This window comes from Microtus pennsylvanicus, chromosome 3, assembly GCF_037038515.1.
Source record: "Microtus pennsylvanicus isolate mMicPen1 chromosome 3, mMicPen1.hap1, whole genome shotgun sequence".
Taxonomy (NCBI): Eukaryota; Metazoa; Chordata; class Mammalia; order Rodentia; family Cricetidae; genus Microtus; species Microtus pennsylvanicus.
In genome coordinates, this window is record NC_134581.1 from 3,030,619 (window position 1) to 3,057,175 (window position 26,557).

Here is a 26,557-nt window from a genome sequence, read left to right on the forward strand (position 1 = left end):
GAACATAGGTGAAGTGGATGTCAGGTCGGCCACCAGGAGCCAGTGGCAGCAACTCAGAGCAGCACTGGAGGGATAGGCTGTGTAGACAGGTGGTGAGCGCAGAGAGCTGAGGCAGGTGAATGGCCAGGCAGAGGTGAGATCCACAGCTCTCATCGGCCGTGCAGTCATGGGCAGGAGGGGATGTCCGGGGCACATTTTAGACTTTGCTTCTTTTCTCGTTCCATCATGTCTACAGAACACCCATGTGTGTATGTGAGCTATGATGCAATTTATTGTAAAGTAGACGTCAAGCCTGAGTGTGCTTAGGGCTGGTGGGGCTGAGCCCGGTTTGTGGGTGAGGTAAACACGCTAAGTTTGTCTTCAGATGATGATGTTTTCAAACTCCACTGGACGTATTGGGACCTAACGTCGTTACAGCATCACGGAACTGGCCCTCCTGCAGCCCTGGCTATTTTGCTGTTACTTTTACCCACTTACTGTAAATAGGTTCTTTGCAGTTTCCACTGGCACGCTTGTGATGATTAGCCTGTCCCTGTGGCCGCCCTCGAGAGGCAGCACCTCTGATGGCTGCAGATAAACCCCATTCTTGGTCTGCTTTTCCACCTAGATGCCGAGTGAACACTGTGTGTTTCTATAGGTCCGTCTCACCCACGAAATCAAACACAAGAACATTGTGACTTTCCATGAATGGTACGAGACCAGCAATCATCTCTGGATGGTGGTGGAGCTGTGCACAGGTGGGCGCGTGAGAATGCTGGCTGAGGGCGGCCATGGCCGAGGGTGGCCATGGCCGAGGGCGGCCATGGTGGAGGGCGGCCATGGCCGAGGGCGGCCATGGTGGAGGGCGGCCATGGCCGAGGGTGGTCTTGATGGAGGGCCGAGGGCGGCCGTGATGGATGGCCGGTGTGGCTGATCCAAGCTCATTTCCCATAGGTGGTTCTTTAGAAACTGTGATTGCTCAGGACGAGAACCTCCCAGAAGATGTCGTGAGAGAGTTTGGGGCGGATCTGGTCATGGGGCTGCACCATCTCCACAGGCTTGGCATCCTCTTTTGTGACCTTACTCCTGGGAAGGTAACTTCTGAGTTTGACTTCCTAATGCCTCATGCCTCAGTTCCAAGGGCCTTCTCAGTAAAATGAAGGAAACATATGGTATCTAGGTATATTGCCTATTTACGTAGCTTTGGGGACAGAGTCCTCCTTTGCTGCAGAGGTCTCTGATTTTTCACTACTCGCTTTGTGTGTTGTGAGTAATGGGCCCAGTACCTCCTAGCCCTTAAATCCCGCTTACGCCAGTTCTGGCCACACCCTCGGTTTGACAGTGGCCCCTTGACTGTGCACTATTCCTGACCGCATGGATAGGGCTATGTTTTCCACGAGCAGACACCTATGTGTTTGTCCTCGAGAGCAGTGAGCCTGCTCAGCTGACTCTGGAAGCCATGTGTGACCTTGCCCAGGTCTCCTCCTCAGTCTGTGGCTTTCCTCTCTGTGATGTTTGCAGCATGTTAGGTCAGGGGCACCCAGCACTGTTGCGTAAGCCGCATGCTCAGGGGCTGCACACATCACTGGCCTGAGTGTTTCTTGTCCCTTGTGTAGCAAAGTGAAAGCTGACTGTCCGGTTTGTGGCTTTGCTTTGTCAGCCATTTGTGTATGAAGAAGAAACTAAAAGGGAAGGGTGGGAACCAAAACAGCAGAGACTGAAAGGAAAAGTCTTCTTCTTTTTTACAAGGAGATCTTGCAAAGCACATACTAGTTCTTGTTTGAAATATCCACAAACCTACCCAGGTCTGCAGCCACTCAGCTGTCATTGCAGTGCAGGAAGCAGCCGGGCAATATGCAAATGTGTGGGTGTCATTCATAGACTTTGAAGTTTGAATTTTATAGAACACCCACATGGTAAGAAATACCACCTGTCTTCTTGTGGTGGAGCACACCTTTAATCCCAGCACTCGGGAGGCAGAGGCAGGCAGATCTCCATGAGTTCGAGGCCAGCCTGGTCTACAGAGCGAGTTCCACAACAGCCAGGACTACACAGAGAGACCCTCTCTCAAAAAACAAAACAAAACAAAGTGAAACAACAACATCAAAGAATACCACTCAGAGCGGAGCGTGATGGTTCACACCTGCCGGCCTAGCACTTGAGGGTCGAGGCAGGAGAATTGTCATAAGTTCAAGGCTAACCTGATGTATGTAGTGAGTTCCAGAACAGCCTGGGTAATAGATTGTGACCCTGTCTCAAAACAAACAAACAAAAAGCCTAAAACAACCCCACCACCCTCCAAAAACTCACACAGTTTTTACTTACTTTAAAAAACATCTTTATTCCCCACTGTGTGCAAGCAGGTGCGGATCGTGGGCTTTGGGCCGAGGCTGTGGTTTATTCAGAGCTCTGTGGTGTTTACTGCAGAACTTCGCAGGAGGGTCTGTCGTGTGAACTACTCTAGAAAACCAGGACTTGGATAGAGTTGGGCAGGGTTCTTGTTTATGCCAATAAAGTTTTATTGAAACACTGGCCCACCCTTAGCCTGTGTGTTACCAGTGAGTGCTGTTTTGAACAACTTTGGAGCTGTGGAGTTAGGACATGTTGATGGCAGTCTGTGTCTGAACAGGTCTCCTGGGGACGCTGATGGTGAACTTAGAGGCCACTGTGGTGGGCCACCTGACATCTTTAGGAGCTTTAGTGTCCGGGACTTAGGGCCGATTTTGAAATGCTCTCACCAGAGGGTCAGCAGCCCCATTGCTGTCGTTCAGCAGCATTTTCAATGATGCAGCTGGAAATGATGCAGCTTCCTGGGCTGGTTCAACAATTCTCAGCCAACTTCTGGTCACACAGGGCAGTGGCCAACTCTAGTCAGTTCCAGCTCTTTATCTGTGAGTCTTCCATGAGTCCCCCAGAGCTGAAAAAGCAGAGCCCTGCCTTCTCTGCTTATGCATGAGAAACAGAATTCCAGGGGCTGCCATACCCCTAGGGTCAGGCAGTGGGTAGGAGGTGACCCGAGCCCAAGTCTGTAGGCCCGCTCTAGATGTGGTCCCTCAGCTTAAAATCCCATGCTACATGTCCTTTCTTGAGCAAATGACACAGGCAGGTGGGTCTCCAGACCCTCACTCACTTTGTGTGTTCTTGGGGATTGGCCTTGAGCCCTGTCCAATACCCACATCCCACAATGCACCAGGCTTGCACATCAAATGGTGTGTGGTTGCCTTACCTCACCTGTGCATAGCAGAAAACCCCTCCCAGTTACTCTGATTCACAGCTGTCTGACTTTGTGGGCCTAGAGCAAGAGGGTACAGAGTACCGGCCATCTTTAAGAAGCCACCTGTCTGTTCTTAACTTTCCCATAGCCCAAGGCTCCCTGGTGACTCTCTGGTGTCTGCGAGTGGACAGTGTCAGCTTTGATTCTACTGTTACTAGAATGCCATGTTGGCTGGGTTTTCTTGGGGGGCAGTGCTCAGTTTTATTTAAGCCACAGCTCTCAGGATCATTTTTTTTTAAAGATTTATTTGTTATGTATACAACATTCTGCCTCCATGTATGCCCGCACGCCAGAAGAGGGCGCCAAATCTCATTACAGATGGTTGTGAGCCACCATATGGTTGCTGGGAATTGAACTCAGGACCATTGGAAGAGCAGCCAGTGCTCTTAACCGCGGAGCCATCTCTTCAGCCCTCTCAGGATCATTTTGAAAGCATAGCATGTCAGCATTTTTCTGAGCCACGACAAGGCAAGAAGGCTGCAATGCCCTGGACGCTGTCAGGAGTGGTCCCTCAAAAGCTGTCTCTGAAGACCCTGATGTTTTCCCCACTTCCTAGATACTCTTGGAAGGGCCTGGAACACTGAAGTTCAGCAATTTCTGCCTGGCCAAGGTGGAAGGAGAGAGTCTGGAGGAGTTCTTTGCCTTGGTGGCGGCAGAAGAAGGAGGCGGCGACAGTGTGGAAAACACACTGAGGAAAAGCATGAGAAACCGAGTCAGAGGTGAGAGGGCCGGGCACACAGGTGTCATAACCGCAGCCACGTGCTCAGGAGACAGCGTGGGCTTTCCACTTCACCACTCACACATGTGTTGAGAAACACAGCAGGGAATTCTGGACAGAGGCAGTGGCTTCATCCTTGGCTCGGTGTCAGTGGTGAGGTCTTGGACAATGTGGGCATCTTGTCACACCCGCCAGAGCAGGGCCGGGTCAGTCAGCTCTCAGAACGTGCCTGGCACACCCCAGTGTAGGCTCAGCCCTGTCGAGGGCTGATCTTTGCAGTCCAGGCCAGTCTTCCAGGGCATGTTCTTAGCAGGAGGGTTTTACGGTGAGATGGTGCCAGCAACATCAGGGTTACTGTGCTTGTGGCTGGGGTAGGTCAGGAGCAAAGTGCTTGCTGGATAATCAGGAGGACCTGAGTTTAGTCCCCGAAAATCCATGTGAAAAGAGCCAGGTGTGGCTACACACATCTGTAATCCCAGTCCAGGGGAGCGGAGACAGGAGGATCCTGGGACTGGCTGAGCAGACAGTCTGATCAAACCAGTAACTTCCAGGTTCAGTGAGGGACCCTCCCTCAAAAATGAGAAAAGTGACTGAGGAGCTCACCAAATGCCAAGTCAACATCTCGCTTCTTCTTGCATTCAATGCTCATGAACCTGCATATATACCACACACACACATACCACATATAAACACACACAGATATACAGACACACACACCACACACACACAGAGACACACACACAGACACTCACACACACCACACACATAGACACACATATCACACACATATACATTACACACCACACACGCAGATACACACATACCACATACACACACACACACCACATATAAACACACACAGATATACAGACACACACACCACACACACACAGAGACACACACACAGACACTCACACACACCACACACACAGAGACACACAGACACACACACACCACACACATAGACATAACATATCACACACATATACATTACACACCACCACACAGATACACACATACCACATATACATACACACCACATATAAACACAAACATACACACAGATACTCACACACACCACACACAGACACACAGACACACACATACAGACACACAAGACACAGGCACACACACCATACACACACATAGCCACACAGACATACATACACCACACACACACATCACACACAGACATACAAATGCACCAAACACATACACCAGACACCACACACACAGGTGGATATGTGGACATGTTTGTGCCACAGTAAATGGAGATCAGAGGGCACCTTGAAGGAGTCTGTTCTCTTCTGTTGTGTGGGTCTGGGGGACTGAACTCAGGTCATCTCACCGGCTCTCAGCAGTTCTACCCTAATGGTGCGTGCTACATTCCCTGTGTCTTTCCATCTCAGTGGTTCTCTGTGCAGGAAGTAATCCGGATGGCTAACTGAGCCCTTCTTTCTCGTCTTTGGTTTTCAGGCTCTCCAATATATGCGGCACCAGAAATCATAAAGGGAACTGACTTTTCCGTCACCAGTGACCTCTGGTCTTTGGGCTGTGTGCTTTATGAAATGTTCTCAGGTTTGTGTTTGGTTCATTATAAAATCAAAACTATGCTAAAACCAAGAAGAAACTATGAGTTTAGTGTGTTGTTCGTAAGGGTCTGACTTAGCAGGCATCACAAAACTGGCTTTAGACAATGTTTGTGTAAACAGTTTCAACATAATTGCTTGACATTAGACTCAGGGAGACTCTTGAGCAGCCTGACATGGCTTGCATAGTTGTCTGCAGCGTTGAAGTGTGCCTGACCACAGGAGAAATGCAGTAGAAAGTCTGACTGTGGCTTGTGAGCTGGTGATTCCACTGTGTTGGGGGTTTGCACGACCCTCGAGCACAGTGCTAACCCTGTGATTCTGCTGTGTTGGGGGTTGACACAACCCTCGGTCACGGTGCTAACCCTGTGATTCTGCTGTGTTGGGGGTTGGCAAGACCCTCGGTCACGGTGCTAACCCTGTGATTCTGCTGTGTTGGGGGTTGACACAACCCTCGGTCACGGTGCTAACCCTGTGATTCTGCTGTGTTGGGGGTTTGCACGACCCTCGAGCACAGTGCTAACCCTGTGATTCTGCTGTGTTGGGGGTTGGCAAGACCCTCGGTCACGGTGCTAACCCTGTGATTCTGCTGTGTTGGGGGTTGGCAAGACCCTCGGTCACGGTGCTAACCCTGTGATTCTGCTGTGTTGGGGGTTGACACAACCCTCGGTCACGGTGCTAACCCTGTGATTCTGCTGTGTTGGGGGTTGACACAACCCTCTGTCACGGTGTTAACCCTGTGATCCTGCTGTGTTGGGGGTTGGCAAGACCCTCGATCATGGTGCTAACCCTGTGGGAACTTGAGCATTGACTTGGGAAGTTAATTTTGCATTTGAGAAGGATGAAGTACATAACCTGGTGTACTAGCCAGGCATTGCCTTTCCCCACAAATCATGTAAATCTCAGATTTACGATGGTGTAAATTTCCCTTTGACTTCCTGTAGTTAAGGTCAGGATTACTGTGAACAGCAAAAATGATTCTGCAAGTTCTTTTGATTTCAGGCAAACCCCCGTTCTTCTCAGAAACCATGTCAGAATTAGTTGAGAAGATCCTGTTTGAAGACCCGTTGCCGCCGGTCCCAAAGGGTAGGTGAGCCATCTTCTCCTGACCTGAAGCCCACCTTCTCCCAGGCTGTGTCCACCAATCGCAGCCATCAAAGCTATAAGTGACAGCTGCTTCAAATCAGCAGTTTTCCTTCTCTGTTTTCGTTTGTTTTTCTTTCTTTCTTTCTGAGACAGGGTTTCTCTGTAGCTTTGGAGCCTGTCCTGGAGCTAGCTCTTGTACACCAGGCTGGCCTCGAACTCACAGAGATCCACCTGCCTGTGCCTCCCGAGTGTTGGGATTAAAGGCCTGCACCACCACAGCCCGGCTTCCTCTCTGTTTTCGATACTGAAAGGTGTACTAACAGCTTCCCTCATTTAAAAACACAAATTAGCACAAGAAGTTTGTGTAAAGATTTAAAGGTGTCTGTGCATGTGTGTGTGTGCATGCATACATGTGCATGTTCCTGCCCTGTGTGATTATTTTAGGGTTGCTTCTCAGTAGGAAAAAAATGGGGCATTTCTCAGTTCTCCTATTGGTGAGTATAAGTTCTTCCAAACAGCTGGAGGCTCATGGCACAGAACTTGTCCTCAGACTGTGGCTACAGTGCCTGTATTCCATGTGTATTAATGGCCGATGAAAGAGTGCCCAGCCACAGTGTGTGCCCACCCATGAGGTCCTCAGAATGGGGATAGCTGTGTCACATTACAGTGCTCATTATCGCTATTTCCCTGCTGAAAATTTTCCAGAGAAAGGAGGGGTTTCCAGGATCAGAGTCACAGGGAATACAGGGAAAGCTGGCAGAGTTAGGAGTGTTTCCGAGAGTCAGGTCCAGCCAACCAGCGCAGATCCGGGTCAAAGATCTGTGTCTGCTCTGCACTGTGGTCCTCTGTGACTTGTGGGCGGTCCCGTGGTTCATGGGTTCGGTGCCATCTGTTAAACAGTCTGAAGGCTTTAGATGCTGCTGACAGACAATACATAAGGTGGGTGTCCATGGGCCCCTCTCACGGCCTTCTCATTTCAGAAAAATCATCTGTTCACAGACTCGTCCTTCCCCAAAGCTTCTTCAGATTTTGTTAATCTGCTGAGTGGACTCCTGCAGAAGGATTCTCAGAAAAGGTGCGGGCACACTGTGTGGTGAGAAGTGGAGGCCCACTCTCCTTTACGTGGGGATCAACAGAGCTTCCCTCAGTCCCTCCCTGCTCCTCCTTCTTTCTTCCTTTTTTTTTTTTTTTTTTTGAGATGAGGGTTTCAATGTCTGGCTCAGGTTGGTTTCTCCCCAGCCTCCTGCACTGTGATCACAGATGAATACAACCTGCACTTCCTTCTCTCTCTCCCTCCACCTCCTGCTCCTCTGTGTCCTCCCTAGGCTCCCCTTACTCTTCACTGTAGTAATATGAGCGGCGGGGCTGCGTCCCCAACACCCCAGCCGCCTGCTAGCTTATGCCCGAAATAACAACACACAAACTGTATTCATTTAAACACTGCTTGGCCCATTTCTATCTAGCCTCTTCTAGGCTAACTCTCGCACCTGGACTAGCCCATTTCTAATATTCTATGAAGCACAGCTAGGTGCGCTTACCGGGAAGATTTTAGCCTACATCCATCCTGGGTCGGAGCTTCATCGCGTGTGTCTGCCCAGGAGCCGGGAGCATGGCGTCTCTCTGAGGTGTCTGCTCCCGAGAGGAGAGCTGTTGAGTCTGAGCTCACTTCCTCTTCCTCCCAGCATTCTGTTCTGTTTACTCCACCCACCTGTGTTCTAACCTATGAGGTCCAGCCAAGCAGTTTCTTTATTTTTTTTAACCAATGACCTTCCTCCATCACTTCACTGTTCTTTGGATGTTGGAGGGGGTGTCCTTCCACTGAGCTCTGTGCAGTGTGCACACGTGGACAGTCGTGGGCTCAGCTTCCTCCCGTGCAGTGCACACTTGGACAGTCGTGAGCTCAGCTCCCTCCCGTGCAGTGCACACTTGAACAGTCGTAGGCTCAGTGCACACTTGGACAGTCGTGGGCTCAGCTCCCTCCCATACAGTGCACACTTGGACAGTCATGGGCTCAGCTCCCTCCCGTGCAGTGCACACTTGGACAGTCGTGGGCTCAGCTCCCTCCCGTGCAGTGCACACTTGGACAGTCGTGGGCTCAGCTCCCTCCCGTGCAGTGCACACTTGGACAGTCGTGGGCTCGGCTCCCTTCCGTGCAGCAGTGTGCGCACACACAAGACAGTAGTGGGATTCAGCTCCATAGAGATGCTCTCTGCCACAGTGATAGACGCCTGGAAAAGCAAGTAAAGAAGAAAGCTTGATTTGGGCTTGCAGTTGAGGAAGGGACAGAGGCTTTCATGGTGGCGCAGGGAGAGCAGCCAGAGCGTGAGGCAGCTGGTCACATTGTGTCCCCCGCCAGGAAGCAGAGAGTGGACAAGGAATGGGAGCAGGGTATGGAATGTCTAGGCCTGTCCACCAACCCCCTTGGCCCTCTTCCTCCCAGCCGGGCCCCTCCTCCCGAAGGCTCCCCAGCACCCCTGAAAAACCAGTGGCAGGGAACGGTGCGTACACTGATTCCAGGGGAGTAGCTCACATCCCAACCACACAACCAGCTAAAACAAGCTTGCTCATGTAGTAAGATAACGGAGGACAGAACTGTATTTTGATAATTAGTGATTTACTTTAAAATTTCAAATTGCTGATAGAGTCTCTTCCTACAAGACCTTTTGTATTAGGCTTGGTGGATTCTAAGAGTTCTGAACTGGAAACTCCAAATTCTCAGTTTTGTTCTATGACCATTAGGTGGATTAATTTCCTATTTAAAGAGTGGCATAAGGCAGCTCCAGAGGCGACATTGGTGAGGGGAGGATATGAGGCCACACTGTGGATCAGGACTGGATCCCCTAACGACTGCCCCCTGTTTCCTAAAGGTTGTCGTGGGAGGGAGTCCTGCAGCACGCCTTCTGGAAGGATGCCCTGCAGAGAGAGGACGCCGACTTGGCCTCCGAGGACTGCAGCTTCAGGTAGTGTGCCCTGCCTCGGCGCCACTCTGCTGATGGTCGATGGCACCATCATTTGTTTAATTAAGGGCTCAACAGGACAGGCTCAGTCGTGATGGTTTAGCTCCCATTTTGTCATTTTCTCTGCTATTTTTTTCTCCAATCAGGGGTCTAATGTGGCAGTCACAGTCTGGTTTGCTTGGTGCACCCAGTGCCTGCCTTCTGAGAATGATAGTGTGCCGTCCCGTGAGGTGGTCATGACAGTGTGCCGTCCCGTGAGGTGGTCATGACAGTGTGGGTAGAGGCGGCATGGCTACTGCTGTGTGGAAACCGCAGAGCCAGTGTGTGACTCACTAGTGTTTGTCCCCTATGGTCCTGTGATGGGGACAGGAAGTGACAGAAGTTGTCAGCCTGAGGGTAGAGGCTCTGCGATGAACTTGACTTCCCTGCCAGCCCTCATGGCTGTGCTCTCAAGTGACCCTGAAGTTAGGAGATTGAAAGCTGTGAGGATGTGGTTCACACATGGCCACAGCCATCTAGTGTGCCTGCCCAGGCATGCCATTGTTATCATAAAACCTCTCAGGGCTGACCCCACCCCCTGCCCTGACCCCACCCCACACCTCCCTTTGCTCCCTGATGCTGGCCGATCCCCCTCCCTTGCCCATTTGCACGCTGTGTGGAGAAGCTGGAGTTTGTTCATCGTGAGTGCCTGACCCAGTGTGCTGCAACCGCATGCTCCCCAACAGCCTCTGCTCTGGGCTGCAGCTCCACCTTCCGGGTGGGCATGACTTGGAGAAACAGAGGTGCTGTCAGCAAGCTGGGCTCCGGGCCTTGCCAGGTGGTGTCAACAAGTCAGGACACTTCTGTCCTTTATTTCTTCATCTCCAAAGTGTGTGTGTGTGTGTGTCCCCTGCTGTGCTGTCCCGGTCTCCCCCCCCCCCCCCGCAACTTTAGGGTATAAATTCTGGACAACACACACACACCCTTTAGACGCTGTGAAAGTCTGTTGGTTGTGACTGACTTAAGACTCCTCCATTGGTGGCCTCCTCTATGTTCTAAATAAGGAAGAAACCAAGTGTGCCCATTCACTGCTGCGGACGGCATTTCTCCCTCTTCGGCCCTGTGTGCCGTTTTTGTTTATTTTTCTGCTGTACTGCCCTTGTGAGGGCTTCCAACGGCACACACGTGTTGGCAGTGAGGGAAGCTGGCCTCCTTCCTCAGGTTTTCGTCTGAGCACTCAGTCTTTGTTTGGTTTGACGACACTGGCTCGGGGCTCATGGAGCCACCATCTTTGAGTCTGAAAGAATGCCAAGTGGGATGAGGTGGTTGCACTCGCCTGTCCTGCAGTTGCTGTGAGAGATTAGGGGAGCTGGTCTTTAAACTTGGAGCCAACCTGATATTCTGGCCCTTGGGATGTGGAACAGTTTGTGTGTCTTGCTGGATGCCTTTGGAATGGTGGAAGGGCAGGGAGAAATGACGTGTGGGGGAGTGCCTAGTGTTCCCAGAGTCCTGTTGTCTGTCAAAGGCTTCCTCTTTCAGACCGTTAGGCAGGGGCCAGTAGTGACTGCTGTCCCGAGTGTTGGTTCCCGGGTCACCCGGCAGCAGAATGAATAGGGACAAAAGAAACTTCAGCAAATGAGGGGGGTTCTCTGCCCTCCTCGGCCTCAGCAACCCCTCACTTTATTCCTTGGGACATCCACAGAACAGCTCCTCTCAACAGTTAGGCATGGCTTGTTGGCTTTGACCCCAGACCAAGAGGCAGAAAGGGAAACCTAGTGCTGGTTCTTGTGGTGCTTCAGGCTCTGGTGTCTGTCTGTCCGCTGCTGACTAGTTGTCTGAGAAAGGGTTTTTAGGGCTCTAGGTCTAGATGCCTTATGTCTGGAAAGGGCTCTCTGTGCTTGCCCAGTTCTGTGACTTTGTAGGATCACACACACACACACACACACACACACACACACACACACACACACGGTGCAGTTACGCTCTAACTTCTTCTATGCTATTTGCAAAACCACAGGGAGTCCGAAGTGAGTTTATGTTTATTTCTCCTGTCAAACAGTGGAAACATCACGGAATGTTCTGGGCTGCACGATTCCAGGGAGCTTTCGCAGAGCCCTCAGAACGGGCAGAAAGGGCAGGAGGGAGCTCATCGGCTCAGCCAGTCTTTCCGGCTAGGTAAGGCTTGGTTCTAGTGGCTGGCGGCTGTGGAGCCCCAGCCTCCGCATCTGTTTCTTTTCATGACTCTGTGTTATGCTCTGCTCATGGTGACGCCCGTCCCTTCTGTCACAGACAACGCGACTGAGCTAAGGCCCAAGAGTACCACAGGGGGCCAGCTGAATGAATCCATATTCCTCCTCAGGTATGTAAACCCAGCCTTGAGAAGACACGTGCCGTCTCTTGGGCAGACTGTTAGAGACAGAGGGCCTGTTTGTACCACTGCCACCTTCCGGCCACAGTGAGCTACTGCTCAGTGGGATCTAGGTTTTGTATGTATTTTAAAAATTGCTTGTTTGAGGGCTGGAGAGCTGAATCACTGGTTAAGAGTGCTCTTCCAGGGGATTCAAGTTCAGTTCCCAGGACTCACAACAGTCTGTAACTCCAGCTCCAGGGGATCAGATGCCCTCTTCTGGCCTTCCTGGGCACTGCACTCATGTGCGTAGATGCACATATACACATAATTTTAAAAAGCTGCTTATCTTTTTGTATTTGTAAATATTAAAATCTTTTCTCTCAGAACTTTGTCTTCTGATAAAATGAATTTAACATTTTAGAAGTTCAGCCCTTTTATTTGGATAAGGTTTTATAAGAAGGAGAGGTTGTATTTCTCCTTCTTTGAGTCTCCTCTGTCCTCCTTCCTTTCCTCCTTGTTGTATTAGGAGCAGAGGACTGTGTCCCCAGCACCTGGCCGCCCGCATGGCTAGCTTTACCCGAAATAATTACACGGAAACTGTATTCTTTTAAACACCGCTTGGCCCATTATATCTAGCCTTTTCTCGGCTAACTCTCGCACCTGGACTAGCCCATTTCTTATAATCTGTGTAGCCCACGAGCTGGCTTACCAGGAATGATCTTAACATGCGTCTGCCTGGAGTGGGAGAATCATGGCGACCCACTGACTCAGCTTCTTTCTCCCAGCATTCTGTTCTGTTTTCTCCACCCACCTATGTTTTAACCTATGAGGGCCAAGCAGTTTCTTTATTGCTTAACCAATGAAATCAACAGATTGATATATGATACTCCCCCATCACTTCCCCTTTTTCTGTTTAAACAAAAAAAGGAAGGCTTTAACTTTAACATAGCAAAATTACATATAGCAAAACAGTTATCAAGCAAGAATTACAGTTACAATATTTATATCTATTTTATCTTTTATCATAACTAAGGAAAACTATAACTATCTATTCATTCTTCAACTCCATCAAAGACTCCAGAAGGATATAATACTACCTAAGTAAACAAGAAATAAGAAAACTCTAGAAATGACAGAGACATCTCGCTGCTTGGACAGTCACCCAAAGTTCTTTTGTACCGTTGGGGCATCCATCTTCAGCCTTCAGGCCCATAGTATCCAGCAGACATTTTCATCAAGCAGGAAATTCCAAAGACAGTTCAGTCACTATCTGCTGTGTCCTGCAGAATGTCTCGCAGACTCTTTCATGAGTCAGGAACACCGAAAGACCATCTCACCTTTAGGCAAGTTCAGCAGTCCTCTCTCTGCGGGTTCTCTTTGTCCAGTTTATGCAACTGTCCAGGCAAGAACAGTTTCTTGCCCAAATGGCTATCAAACTCCATAAGGATCCTCTTCGATGCCCATCTTCTTCTTTAAGTAGATTGTTGCTGCCAGGAGCAGTTGTGTCTCATTGTCATGAAAAGTCCTAAGTTATTAAAACATTAAATGCCATATTCTGCAGTCTTTGAAAGATATGAAGAATGTCTATCTAACTGAAATGTATCTCTATATATCTAGAAAATCTAACTAACATGACTATAAGCTTTACTATTATCGATGATTATCCATTAACAACCTATATTTCTTAATTATACAGTACATTTTTAAATGAACTACACAATCACAATACCTTAATCAATATCAGAAATACATATACATATAACAAAATTGACCTTAAAATCCATACCAATGTAAATTATTCATACCTATATCATTTCCCCCTTTAAATGTAAAAGAACATTTATAAACAATATTTTGGGAACATGGGCGCAGTTTTTTCTCTCCAAACTGCTTCCTGCTGAATGGGGGCGCTGTTAATCAGATCATTTAGGGTGTAACCTGTGTGTGCCAGGTTTATCTCAGTTGGCAGTGAGTGTAGTAATTTTTTGAGGGTGTTCACAGGAACTTTTCGGGAGGTCGTGGTCTATCATACCATATCGGGATAGATGCAATCCACAGGGTCTGGTCCTCTGTGAAAACAAAAGAAGACCCTTTTCAAAGCATCATATCCTTAGACCCAAATTCTGAAGTCATACCCTCATGATATCCGTTCTGGTTCCACTTGGCAGCCCATATAATGAAATGTCTCTCTGTACTTAGCTCTTTCACAAAGATTTTAAAGAAAACACAATGTAAATAATCCAGACTCTCTGTGAATTTTCCATTTTTACGTGGCTTATTTTCTTTATTTCTTTTAATCTCTTAACTATCTGTACTCTGTCTCTTTAAAGACTTTACCCCTTTTTTTAAGACATTAACTTTATTCTTTATAGTCTTTTCTTCTCTCTCTCAAGCCTACGTACACTCATCCAACACTGTGGTCTTTTATGTCTGAATCTGTTTTATTGTGAATCTGCAATTTTTTTTACTATCCAGGAGCATTTCTTAAAATGTTAAGCAGTTCTTAAAAACTTAAGTTGCACCATGTACAGGTAATACGGTAACGTCTGTGTCCTGCCCAGTCGAAACCTTAACTGCGCCATTATTACAGTAATTACGGTAGTTCCTGCCTGAGACCAGCACAGTTCAGCATGGTGGAGCTAAGCCACTCCTGCCTCAGAGCCATTTGGTGCCCCTGAGCCATACACAGTTCCAGGCACACAGCAGTCCACATTGCCATCAAGCAAGCCGTAGCACATTACTCCAAATGCTCCATTCAAAAGCTCTGTCTCCCATAGGAGCCAGACAGAGATCGCAATGGCAGCACAGCCCAGAAAGCCGGCATTTTAAAACAGTTTTTTTCCTGTTGCTGAGTCAGGAAAATTTCAAAATGGAGGATGTACCATTTTGTGCTAGCTCTGGGGTCGCCGGGTAGGAGCGGCACTCAGCACTTTAATTCTGAGACTGAGCGTGCAGCCTAGAAATTCTTTTCATCCAAGTTACAGCCAAATCTGACATGCAGAGCACTGCGCAGTCTGAAAACACGTCTTCAGCCTGCCTAAGCCTGATTCTGCCGTCTGCCCAGGTGCAGGCGGGGAGCGCTGAGCCATTGGCACAGTCTCAGAGCACTCTCCTTCTGATCCCAAGCGGGAACACAAATATCCAGTCCCATAAAAGCCATTGAAATGCTTTAAAGCAAGAGTTTGCACTGGTGGCACAGTCCTAGGAAGCCGCGCTTTAAAATGACGCAGCGTTTTTTATGTTGCTGTTGCTGAATCAGGAAATCTCTCTACAGCACGCCACCAACAAACAGCAAAAATGTGTGTTAAACTCTCTCTCCCTTATTTTTAAGCCTTTTAGGTTGTTAAGTGGATTTAGCCCATCACGTCTGGGTGCCACTCTGTTGTATTAGGAGCAGAGGGCTGTGTCCCCAGCACCTGGCTGCCCGCACGGCTAGCTTTACCCGAAATAATTACACGGAAACTGTATTCTTTTAAACACTGCTTGGCCCATTATATCTAGCCTTTTCTCGGCTAACTCTCGCGCCTGGACTAGCCCATTTCTTATAATCTGTGTAGCCCACGAGCTGGCTTACCAGGAATGATCTTAACCTGCGTCTGCCTGGAGTGGGAGAATCATGGCAACCCACTGACTCAGCTTCTTTCTCCCAGCATTCTGTTCTGTTTTCTCCACCCACCTATGTTTTAACCTATGAGGGCCAAGCAGTTTCTTTATTGCTTAACCAATGAAATCAACAGATTGATATATGACACTCCCCCATCACCTCCTACCCTCTCTTCCCATTGCCCTCCTTCCATCCATGCATTGTACCACACGTGCTAAGCAGGCGCTCTCCCAGCGAGTCACACCACAGCCTGGGTGTTGTGTCTTTCTTGAAATATATTTTATGTGAGGCACAGCAATATTTATAAGCATTGAAAAAATTAACAACAGCAATAGCCCAATTTACCTTTACATGATTAGGGGCCAGCATATGAAAAACACTAGCATTCAAGGGATTTAGGTTTTTTCGGTGCACAGGTCTCTGTCTTGCCGGCAGAGCACTTGCTTAGGATGCGCAAAGTCTGAGGCTCAATCCTCGGTGTCAGAAAAGGAAAAGAAAGCCTTATGCAGGAGGAATTTTATTATATTTAAGCTATAATAGTATACTGAAATTTATTTGTTTTGTGCCTATTTGAGTGTAAAGTATGTTAAATTTATTTATATTTTAGGTACTTTAAATCTGCTCTTTTAGAGCCGTGTGCAACCCCTGGCATGTTTTCTGTTAGAAACTCACTTAGTGACTTAGTAAGCAGTAGGTGGAGGAGATGTGATCCTCTGGGTTTGAGGAGGTTATGTAAGTGGACCCTGCCCATGAAGGGGAGACACGTGTGTGCACATGCACAAACATGTCATTGTTAAATATGGTCAGTAGATGCTGGTGAAGCATTAAGCATGCAGCAAATATTGCAAAGAGAAAAGACCGTATGTGCATGCAATCTAGAAACAAGTAGCTGGCGACCCAGAAAGTTACCTGCAGGGCAGTTAGAGGGCTGTTGCGGTGCTCAGCCGGCTGTGTGAGAGAACCAGCCGTGCAGAATCACCCCCGGACCTCTACACGAGTGAGTGGCACGTGGCCCACACATAATAACGCTTGTCAAAAGAAGCAGCTACAAAAATTATAGAGTCATTAAACACAAATTAGGCCTCCCGCTTCTTATGTGCCGAGTGCCTGTGTGAGAGGTATGGAATCTGCCACCTTCATGCCATTGCCCCACTAGGAGAGAGGGAGGGGAGGGAATCACGCCTGCAGCCCACTGATGGGAAGCTGTCCTGTTTTCCAGCTCACGGCCCACTCCAAGGACTAGTGCCATGGTGGAGTTAAGTCCTGGAGAGGGTGAGGATGCCAGCTCGCCACAGACCTCTCCTTTGTCCAAGGTGAGCAGCCCTGGGATTTATGGACCATTACAGAAGCTCATAAACATAATTATAAGTTGCTGCGTGAACCCTGCCATGATGATGACATTGACCATGGCCAAGCCCCTGGTAGTTGCTTCAGGGCTGTTTTCAGCAGTGTTTATTTTGAGGTATAACTGACATGGAATGCAGTTCACTTGTTTAGAGTGGGCGTTTGATAAACTTTTCCTGGAGTCACAGATTGCGTGAGCCTTACCACACTCCATTTGAGAACTTTACTACCGTCCTACAGAGAAGCCCCGGAACTGTCGGCCTCCATCTCCTCCACTTCACACACTCCTGCTCCACGGGCCGTCCTAAGTCTGCCTGTTTCGGACATGTCATGTGAATATCATATCACAGAGCATATAGTCATTAATTGCTTTATTATTGTTTGTACGTGTGCGTGCAGATGTGTGTGCGTGTGGTGTGTGCCTGTACGTGCCTGTGCATGTGTGCCCCCACAGACACAATTCAAGATATATACATATTGGTGTTTAATTCTTTAGGAGCAAGGTGGAATTTTAGCCAGAACTTTTAAGTCACTATAATTTAATTTCATGAATATTCAGTAGGACAGAAGTAGCTGTGTGTTTTGTGGATAAAGGATGGGCAGAACCAGTCATAAGAAACAAACTAAGCCAAACCCCAGACAGTGTGAAGTTGCCTTCACCTCACAGTTCAGGAGGTTTGCCATGCAGTTCTGACTGGTCAGTGGTGAGAACCGCTGGTGTGACTGACCAGTCAGTAAGTGGTGAGAACTGTTGGTGTGACTGACCAGTCAGTCAGTGGTGAGAACTGTTGGTGTGACTGACCAGTCAGTGGTGAGAACTGTTGGTGTGACTCACCAGTCAGTGGTGAGAACTGTTGGTGTGACTCACCAGTCAGTGGTGAGAACTGCTGGTGTGACTGACCAGTCAGTGGTGAGAACTGCTGGTGTGACTGACCAGTCAGTGGTGAGAACTGCTGGTGTGACTGACCAGTCAGTGGTGAGAACTGCTGGTGTGACTGACCAGTCAGTCAGTGGTGAGAACTGTTGGTGTGACTGACCAGTCAGTGGTGAGAACTGTTGGTGTGACTCACCAGTCAGTGGTGAGAACTGTTGGTGTGACTCACCAGTCAGTGGTGAGAACTGTTGGTGTGACTCACCAGTCAGTGGTGAGAACTGCTGGTGTGACTGACCAGTCAGTGGTGAGAACTGCTGGTGTGACTGACCAGTCAGTGGTGAGAACTGCTGGTGTGACTGACCAGTCAGTGGTGAGAACTGCTGGTGTGACTGACCAGTCAGTGGTGAGAACCGTTGGTGTGACTCACCAGTCAGTGGTGAGAACTGTTGGTGTGACTCACCAGTCAGTGGTGAGAACTGCTGGTGTGACTGACCAGTCAGTGGTGAGAACCGTTGGTGTGACTCACCAGTCAGTGGTGAGAACTGCTGGTGTGACTCACCAGTCAGTGGTGAGAACTGTTGGTGTGACTCACCAGTCAGTGGTGAGAACTGTTGGTGTGACTGACCAGTCAGTGGTGAGAACTGCTGGTGTGACTGACCAGTCAGTGGTGAGAACTGCTGGTGTGACTGACCAGTCAGTGGTGAGAACTGCTGGTGTGACTGACCAGTCAGTGGTGAGACCCGTTGGTGTGACTCACCAGTCAGTGGTGAGAACTGTTGGTGTGACTGACCAGTCAGTGGTGAGAACTGCTGGTGTGACTGACCAGTCAGTGGTGAGAACTGTTGGTGTGACTGACCAGTCAGTGGTGAGAACAGCTGGTGTGACTCACCAGTCAGTGGTGAGAACTGTTGGTGTGACTGACCAGTCAGTGGTGAGAACTGCTGGTGTGACTGACCAGTCAGTGGTGAGAACTGCTGGTGTGACTGACCAGTCAGTGGTGAGACCCGTTGGTGTGACTCACCAGTCAGTGGTGAGAACTGTTGGTGTGACTGACCAGTCAGTGGTGAGAACTGCTGGTGTGACTGACCAGTCAGTGGTGAGAACTGCTGGTGTGACTGTCCAGTCAGTGGTGAGAACTGTTGGTGTGACTGACCAGTCAGTGGTGAGAACTGTTGGTGTGACTGACCAGTCAGTGGTGAGAACTGTTGGTGTGACTGACCAGTCAGTGGTGAGAACTGTTGGTGTGACTCACCAGTCAGTCAGTGGTGAGAACTGTTGGTGTGACTCACCAGGCAGTGGTGAGAACTGTTGGTGTGACTCACCAGTCAGTGGTGAGAACTGTTGGTGTGACTCACCAGTCAGTGGTGAGAACTGCTGGTGTGACTCACCAGTCAGTGGTGAGAACTGCTGGTGTGACTGACCAGTCAGTGGTGAGAACTGCTGGTGTGACTGACCAGTCAGTGGTGAGAACTGCTGGTGTGACTCACCAGTCAGTGGTGAGAACTGTTGGTGTGACTGACCAGTCAGTCAGTGGTGAGAACTGCTGGTGTGACTGACCAGTCAGTGGTGAGAACTGCTGGTGTGACTGACCAGTCAGTGGTGAGAACTGTTGGTGTGACTGACCAGTCAGTGGTGAGAACTGTTGGTGTGACTGACCAGTCAGTGGTGAGAACTGCTGGTGTGACTGACCAGTCAGTGGTGAGAACTGTTGGTGTGACTGACCAGTCAGTGGTGAGAACTGTTGGTGTGACTGACCAGTCAGTGGTGAGAACTGTTGGTGTGACTGACCAGTCAGTGGTGAGAACTGCTGGTGTGACTGACCAGTCAGTGGTGAGAACTGTTGGTGTGACTGACCAGTCAGTGGTGAGAACTGTTGGTGTGACTCACCAGTCAGTGGTGAGAACTGTTGGTGTGACTCACCAGTCAGTGGTGAGAACTGCTGGTGTGACTGACCAGTCAGTGGTGAGAACTGTTGGTGTGACTGACCAGTCAGTGGTGAGAACTGCTGGTGTGACTGACCAGTCAGTGGTGAGAACTGCTGGTGTGACTCACCAGTCAGTGGTGAGAACTGCTGGTGTGACTGACCAGTCAGTGGTGAGAACTGCTGGTGTGACTGACCAGTCAGTGGTGAGAACTGTTGGTGTGACTCACCAGTCAGTCAGTGGTGAGAACTGTTGGTGTGACTGACCAGTCAGTGGTGAGAACCGCTGGTGTGACTGACCAGTCAGTGGTGAGAACTGCTGGTGTGACTGACCAGTCAGTGGTGAGAACTGCTGGTGTGACTCACCAGTCAGTGGTGAGAACTGCTGGTGTGACTCACCAGTCAGTGGTGAGAACTGCTGGTGTGACTGACCAGTCAGTGGTGAGAACTGCTGGTGTGACTGACCAGTCAGTGGTGAGAACTGCTGGTGTGACTGACCAGTCAGTGGTGAGAACCGTTGGTGTGACTGACCAGTCAGTGGTGAGAACCGTTGGTGTGACTGACCAGTCAGTGGTGAGAACTGCTGGTGTGACTGACCAGTCAGTGGTGAGAACTGCTGGTGTGACTCACCAGTCAGTGGTGAGAACTGTTGGTGTGACTCACCAGTCAGTGGTGAGAACTGTTGGTGTGACTCACCAGTCAGTGGTGAGAACTGTTGGTGTGACTGACCAGTCAGTGGTGAGAACTGCTGGTGTGACTGACCAGTCAGTGGTGAGAACTGCTGGTGTGACTGACCAGTCAGTGGTGAGAACTGTTGGTGTGACTCACCAGTCAGTGGTGAGAACTGCTGGTGTGACTGACCAGTCAGTGGTGAGAACCGCTGGTGTGACTCACCAGTCAGTGGTGAGAACTGTTGGTGTGACTGACCAGTCAGTCAGTGGTGAGAACTGTTGGTGTGACTCACCAGTCAGTGGTGAGAACTGCTGGTGTGACTGACCAGTCAGTGGTGAGAACTGTTGGTGTGACTGACCAGTCAGTGGTGAGAACTGCTGGTGTGACTCACCAGTCAGTGGTGAGAACTGTTGGTGTGACTCACCAGTCAGTGGTGAGAACTGCTGGTGTGACTCACCAGTCAGTGGTGAGAACTGCTGGTGTGACTGACCAGTCAGTGGTGAGAACTGCTGGTGTGACTGACCAGTCAGTGGTGAGAACTGCTGGTGTGACTCACCAGTCAGTGGTGAGAACTGCTGGTGTGACTGACCAGTCAGTGGTGAGAACCGTTGGTGTGACTGACCAGTCAGTGGTGAGAACTGCTGGTGTGACTCACCAGTCAGTGGTGAGAACTGTTGGTGTGACTGACCAGTCAGTGGTGAGAACTGCTGGTGTGACTGACCAGTCAGTGGTGAGAACTGCTGGTGTGACTGACCAGTCAGTGGTGAGAACTGCTGGTGTGACTGACCAGTCAGTGGTGAGAACTGCTGGTGTGACTGACCAGTCAGTGGTGAGAACCGTTGGTGTGACTGACCAGTCAGTGGTGAGAACCGTTGGTGTGACTGACCAGTCAGTGGTGAGAACTGCTGGTGTGACTGACCAGTCAGTGGTGAGAACTGCTGGTGTGACTGTCCAGTCAGTGGTGAGAACTGTTGGTGTGACTGACCAGTCAGTGGTGAGAACTGTTGGTGTGACTGACCAGTCAGTGGTGAGAACTGCTGGTGTGACTGACCAGTCAGTGGTGAGAACTGTTGGTGTGACTCACCAGTCAGTCAGTGGTGAGAACTGTTGGTGTGACTCACCAGTCAGTGGTGAGAACTGTTGGTGTGACTCACCAGTCAGTGGTGAGAACTGTTGGTGTGACTCACCAGTCAGTGGTGAGAACTGCTGGTGTGACTCACCAGTCAGTGGTGAGAACTGCTGGTGTGACTGACCAGTCAGTGGTGAGAACTGCTGGTGTGACTGACCAGTCAGTGGTGAGAACTGCTGGTGTGACTCACCAGTCAGTGGTGAGAACTGTTGGTGTGACTGACCAGTCAGTCAGTGGTGAGAACTGCTGGTGTGACTGACCAGTCAGTGGTGAGAACTGCTGGTGTGACTGACCAGTCAGTGGTGAGAACTGTTGGTGTGACTGACCAGTCAGTGGTGAGAACTGTTGGTGTGACTGACCAGTCAGTGGTGAGAACTGCTGGTGTGACTGACCAGTCAGTGGTGAGAACTGTTGGTGTGACTGACCAGTCAGTGGTGAGAACTGTTGGTGTGACTGACCAGTCAGTGGTGAGAACTGTTGGTGTGACTGACCAGTCAGTGGTGAGAACTGCTGGTGTGACTGACCAGTCAGTGGTGAGAACTGTTGGTGTGACTGACCAGTCAGTGGTGAAAACTGTTGGTGTGACTCACCAGTCAGTGGTGAGAACTGCTGGTGTGACTGACCAGTCAGTGGTGAGAACTGCTGGTGTGACTGACCAGTCAGTGGTGAGAACTGCTGGTGTGACTGACCAGTCAGTGGTGAGAACTGTTGGTGTGACTCACCAGTCAGTGGTGAGAACTGTTGGTGTGACTGACCAGTCAGTGGTGAGAACTGCTGGTGTGACTGACCAGTCAGTGGTGAGAACTGTTGGTGTGACTCACCAGTCAGTGGTGAGAACAGCTGGTGTGACTCACCAGTCAGTGGTGAGAACTGTTGGTGTGACTGACCAGTCAGTGGTGAGAACTGCTGGTGTGACTGACCAGTCAGTGGTGAGAACTGCTGGTGTGACTGACCAGTCAGTGGTGAGACCCGTTGGTGTGACTCACCAGTCAGTGGTGAGAACTGTTGGTGTGACTGACCAGTCAGTGGTGAGAACTGCTGGTGTGACTGACCAGTCAGTGGTGAGAACTGCTGGTGTGACTGTCCAGTCAGTGGTGAGAACTGTTGGTGTGACTGACCAGTCAGTGGTGAGAACTGTTGGTGTGACTGACCAGTCAGTGGTGAGAACTGCTGGTGTGACTGACCAGTCAGTGGTGAGAACTGTTGGTGTGACTCACCAGTCAGTCAGTGGTGAGAACTGTTGGTGTGACTCACCAGTCAGTGGTGAGAACTGTTGGTGTGACTGACCAGTCAGTGGTGAGAACTGCTGGTGTGACTGACCAGTCAGTGGTGAGAACTGCTGGTGTGACTCACCAGTCAGTGGTGAGAACTGTTGGTGTGACTGACCAGTCAGTCAGTGGTGAGAACTGCTGGTGTGACTGACCAGTCAGTGGTGAGAACTGCTGGTGTGACTGACCAGTCAGTGGTGAGAACTGTTGGTGTGACTGACCAGTCAGTGGTGAGAACTGTTGGTGTGACTGACCAGTCAGTGGTGAGAACTGCTGGTGTGACTGACCAGTCAGTGGTGAGAACTGTTGGTGTGACTGACCAGTCAGTGGTGAGAACTGTTGGTGTGACTGACCAGTCAGTGGTGAGAACTGTTGGTGTGACTGACCAGTCAGTGGTGAGAACTGCTGGTGTGACTGACCAGTCAGTGGTGAGAACTGTTGGTGTGACTGACCAGTCAGTGGTGAGAACTGTTGGTGTGACTCACCAGTCAGTGGTGAGAACTGTTGGTGTGACTCACCAGTCAGTGGTGAGAACTGCTGGTGTGACTGACCAGTCAGTGGTGAGAACTGTTGGTGTGACTGACCAGTCAGTGGTGAGAACTGCTGGTGTGACTGACCAGTCAGTGGTGAGAACTGCTGGTGTGACTCACCAGTCAGTGGTGAGAACTGCTGGTGTGACTGACCAGTCAGTGGTGAGAACTGCTGGTGTGACTGACCAGTCAGTGGTGAGAACTGTTGGTGTGACTCACCAGTCAGTCAGTGGTGAGAACTGTTGGTGTGACTGACCAGTCAGTGGTGAGAACCGCTGGTGTGACTGACCAGTCAGTGGTGAGAACTGCTGGTGTGACTGACCAGTCAGTGGTGAGAACTGCTGGTGTGACTCACCAGTCAGTGGTGAGAACTGCTGGTGTGACTGACCAGTCAGTGGTGAGAACTGCTGGTGTGACTGACCAGTCAGTGGTGAGAACTGCTGGTGTGACTCACCAGTCAGTGGTGAGAACTGTTGGTGTGACTGACCAGTCAGTCAGTGGTGAGAACTGCTGGTGTGACTGACCAGTCAGTGGTGAGAACTGCTGGTGTGACTGACCAGTCAGTGGTGAGAACTGTTGGTGTGACTGACCAGTCAGTGGTGAGAACTGTTGGTGTGACTGACCAGTCAGTGGTGAGAACTGCTGGTGTGACTGACCAGTCAGTGGTGAGAACTGTTGGTGTGACTGACCAGTCAGTGGTGAGAACTGTTGGTGTGACTGACCAGTCAGTGGTGAGAACTGTTGGTGTGACTGACCAGTCAGTGGTGAGAACTGCTGGTGTGACTGACCAGTCAGTGGTGAGAACTGTTGGTGTGACTGACCAGTCAGTGGTGAAAACTGTTGGTGTGACTCACCAGTCAGTGGTGAGAACTGCTGGTGTGACTGACCAGTCAGTGGTGAGAACTGCTGGTGTGACTGACCAGTCAGTGGTGAGAACTGCTGGTGTGACTGACCAGTCAGTGGTGAGAACTGTTGGTGTGACTCACCAGTCAGTGGTGAGAACTGTTGGTGTGACTGACCAGTCAGTGGTGAGAACTGCTGGTGTGACTGACCAGTCAGTGGTGAGAACTGTTGGTGTGACTCACCAGTCAGTGGTGAGAACAGCTGGTGTGACTCACCAGTCAGTGGTGAGAACTGTTGGTGTGACTGACCAGTCAGTGGTGAGAACTGCTGGTGTGACTGACCAGTCAGTGGTGAGAACTGCTGGTGTGACTGACCAGTCAGTGGTGAGACCCGTTGGTGTGACTCACCAGTCAGTGGTGAGAACTGTTGGTGTGACTGACCAGTCAGTGGTGAGAATTGCTGGTGTGACTGACCAGTCAGTGGTGAGAACTGCTGGTGTGACTGTCCAGTCAGTGGTGAGAACTGTTGGTGTGACTGACCAGTCAGTGGTGAGAACTGTTGGTGTGACTGACCAGTCAGTGGTGAGAACTGCTGGTGTGACTGACCAGTCAGTGGTGAGAACTGTTGGTGTGACTCACCAGTCAGTCAGTGGTGAGAACTGTTGGTGTGACTCACCAGTCAGTGGTGAGAACTGTTGGTGTGACTGACCAGTCAGTGGTGAGAACTGCTGGTGTGACTGACCAGTCAGTGGTGAGAACTGCTGGTGTGACTCACCAGTCAGTGGTGAGAACTGTTGGTGTGACTGACCAGTCAGTCAGTGGTGAGAACTGCTGGTGTGACTGACCAGTCAGTGGTGAGAACTGCTGGTGTGACTGACCAGTCAGTGGTGAGAACTGTTGGTGTGACTGACCAGTCAGTGGTGAGAACTGTTGGTGTGACTGACCAGTCAGTGGTGAGAACTGCTGGTGTGACTGACCAGTCAGTGGTGAGAACTGTTGGTGTGACTGACCAGTCAGTGGTGAGAACTGTTGGTGTGACTGACCAGTCAGTGGTGAGAACTGTTGGTGTGACTGACCAGTCAGTGGTGAGAACTGCTGGTGTGACTGACCAGTCAGTGGTGAGAACTGTTGGTGTGACTGACCAGTCAGTGGTGAGAACTGTTGGTGTGACTCACCAGTCAGTGGTGAGAACTGTTGGTGTGACTCACCAGTCAGTGGTGAGAACTGCTGGTGTGACTGACCAGTCAGTGGTGAGAACTGTTGGTGTGACTGACCAGTCAGTGGTGAGAACTGCTGGTGTGACTGACCAGTCAGTGGTGAGAACTGCTGGTGTGACTCACCAGTCAGTGGTGAGAACTGCTGGTGTGACTGACCAGTCAGTGGTGAGAACTGCTGGTGTGACTGACCAGTCAGTGGTGAGAACTGTTGGTGTGACTCACCAGTCAGTCAGTGGTGAGAACTGTTGGTGTGACTGACCAGTCAGTGGTGAGAACCGCTGGTGTGACTGACCAGTCAGTGGTGAGAACTGCTGGTGTGACTGACCAGTCAGTGGTGAGAACTGCTGGTGTGACTCACCAGTCAGTGGTGAGAACTGCTGGTGTGACTCACCAGTCAGTGGTGAGAACTGCTGGTGTGACTGACCAGTCAGTGGTGAGAACTGCTGGTGTGACTGACCAGTCAGTGGTGAGAACTGCTGGTGTGACTGACCAGTCAGTGGTGAGAACCGTTGGTGTGACTGACCAGTCAGTGGTGAGAACCGTTGGTGTGACTGACCAGTCAGTGGTGAGAACTGCTGGTGTGACTGACCAGTCAGTGGTGAGAACTGCTGGTGTGACTGACCAGTCAGTGGTGAGAACTGTTGGTGTGACTCACTAGTCAGTGGTGAGAACTGTTGGTGTGACTCACCAGTCAGTGGTGAGAACTGTTGGTGTGACTCACCAGTCAGTGGTGAGAACTGCTGGTGTGACTGACCAGTCAGTGGTGAGAACTGCTGGTGTGACTGACCAGTCAGTGGTGAGAACTGTTGGTGTGACTCACCAGTCAGTGGTGAGAACTGCTGGTGTGACTGACCAGTCAGTGGTGAGAACCGCTGGTGTGACTCACCAGTCAGTGGTGAGAACTGTTGGTGTGACTGACCAGTCAGTCAGTGGTGAGAACTGTTGGTGTGACTCACCAGTCAGTGGTGAGAACTGCTGGTGTGACTCACCAGTCAGTGGTGAGAACTGTTGGTGTGACTGACCAGTCAGTGGTGAGAACTGCTGGTGTGACTCACCAGTCAGTGGTGAGAACTGTTGGTGTGACTCACCAGTCAGTGGTGAGAACTGCTGGTGTGACTCACCAGTCAGTGGTGAGAACTGCTGGTGTGACTGACCAGTCAGTGGTGAGAACTGCTGGTGTGACTGACCAGTCAGTGGTGAGAACTGCTGGTGTGACTCACCAGT

At 50.2% G+C, this 26,557-nt stretch overlaps 1 protein-coding gene across 1 annotated transcript in view; it reads left to right on the plus strand.

The window, feature by feature from the left end:
- Ulk4 (unc-51 like kinase 4) overlaps positions 1–26,557 on the plus strand; it is a 315,649-nt gene that overhangs the window by 7,807 nt on the left and 281,285 nt on the right. The window contains exons 3-12 of the mRNA XM_075964113.1: positions 638–737; positions 934–1,073; positions 3,810–3,972; positions 5,448–5,549; positions 6,563–6,646; positions 7,646–7,721; positions 9,514–9,606; positions 11,642–11,757; positions 11,872–11,941; positions 16,756–16,849. Of these exons, the coding sequence (XP_075820228.1) occupies positions 638–737; positions 934–1,073; positions 3,810–3,972; positions 5,448–5,549; positions 6,563–6,646; positions 7,646–7,721; positions 9,514–9,606; positions 11,642–11,757; positions 11,872–11,941; positions 16,756–16,849 (1,038 nt within the window). The remainder of the gene's footprint in view (positions 1–637; positions 738–933; positions 1,074–3,809; positions 3,973–5,447; positions 5,550–6,562; positions 6,647–7,645; positions 7,722–9,513; positions 9,607–11,641; positions 11,758–11,871; positions 11,942–16,755; positions 16,850–26,557) is intronic.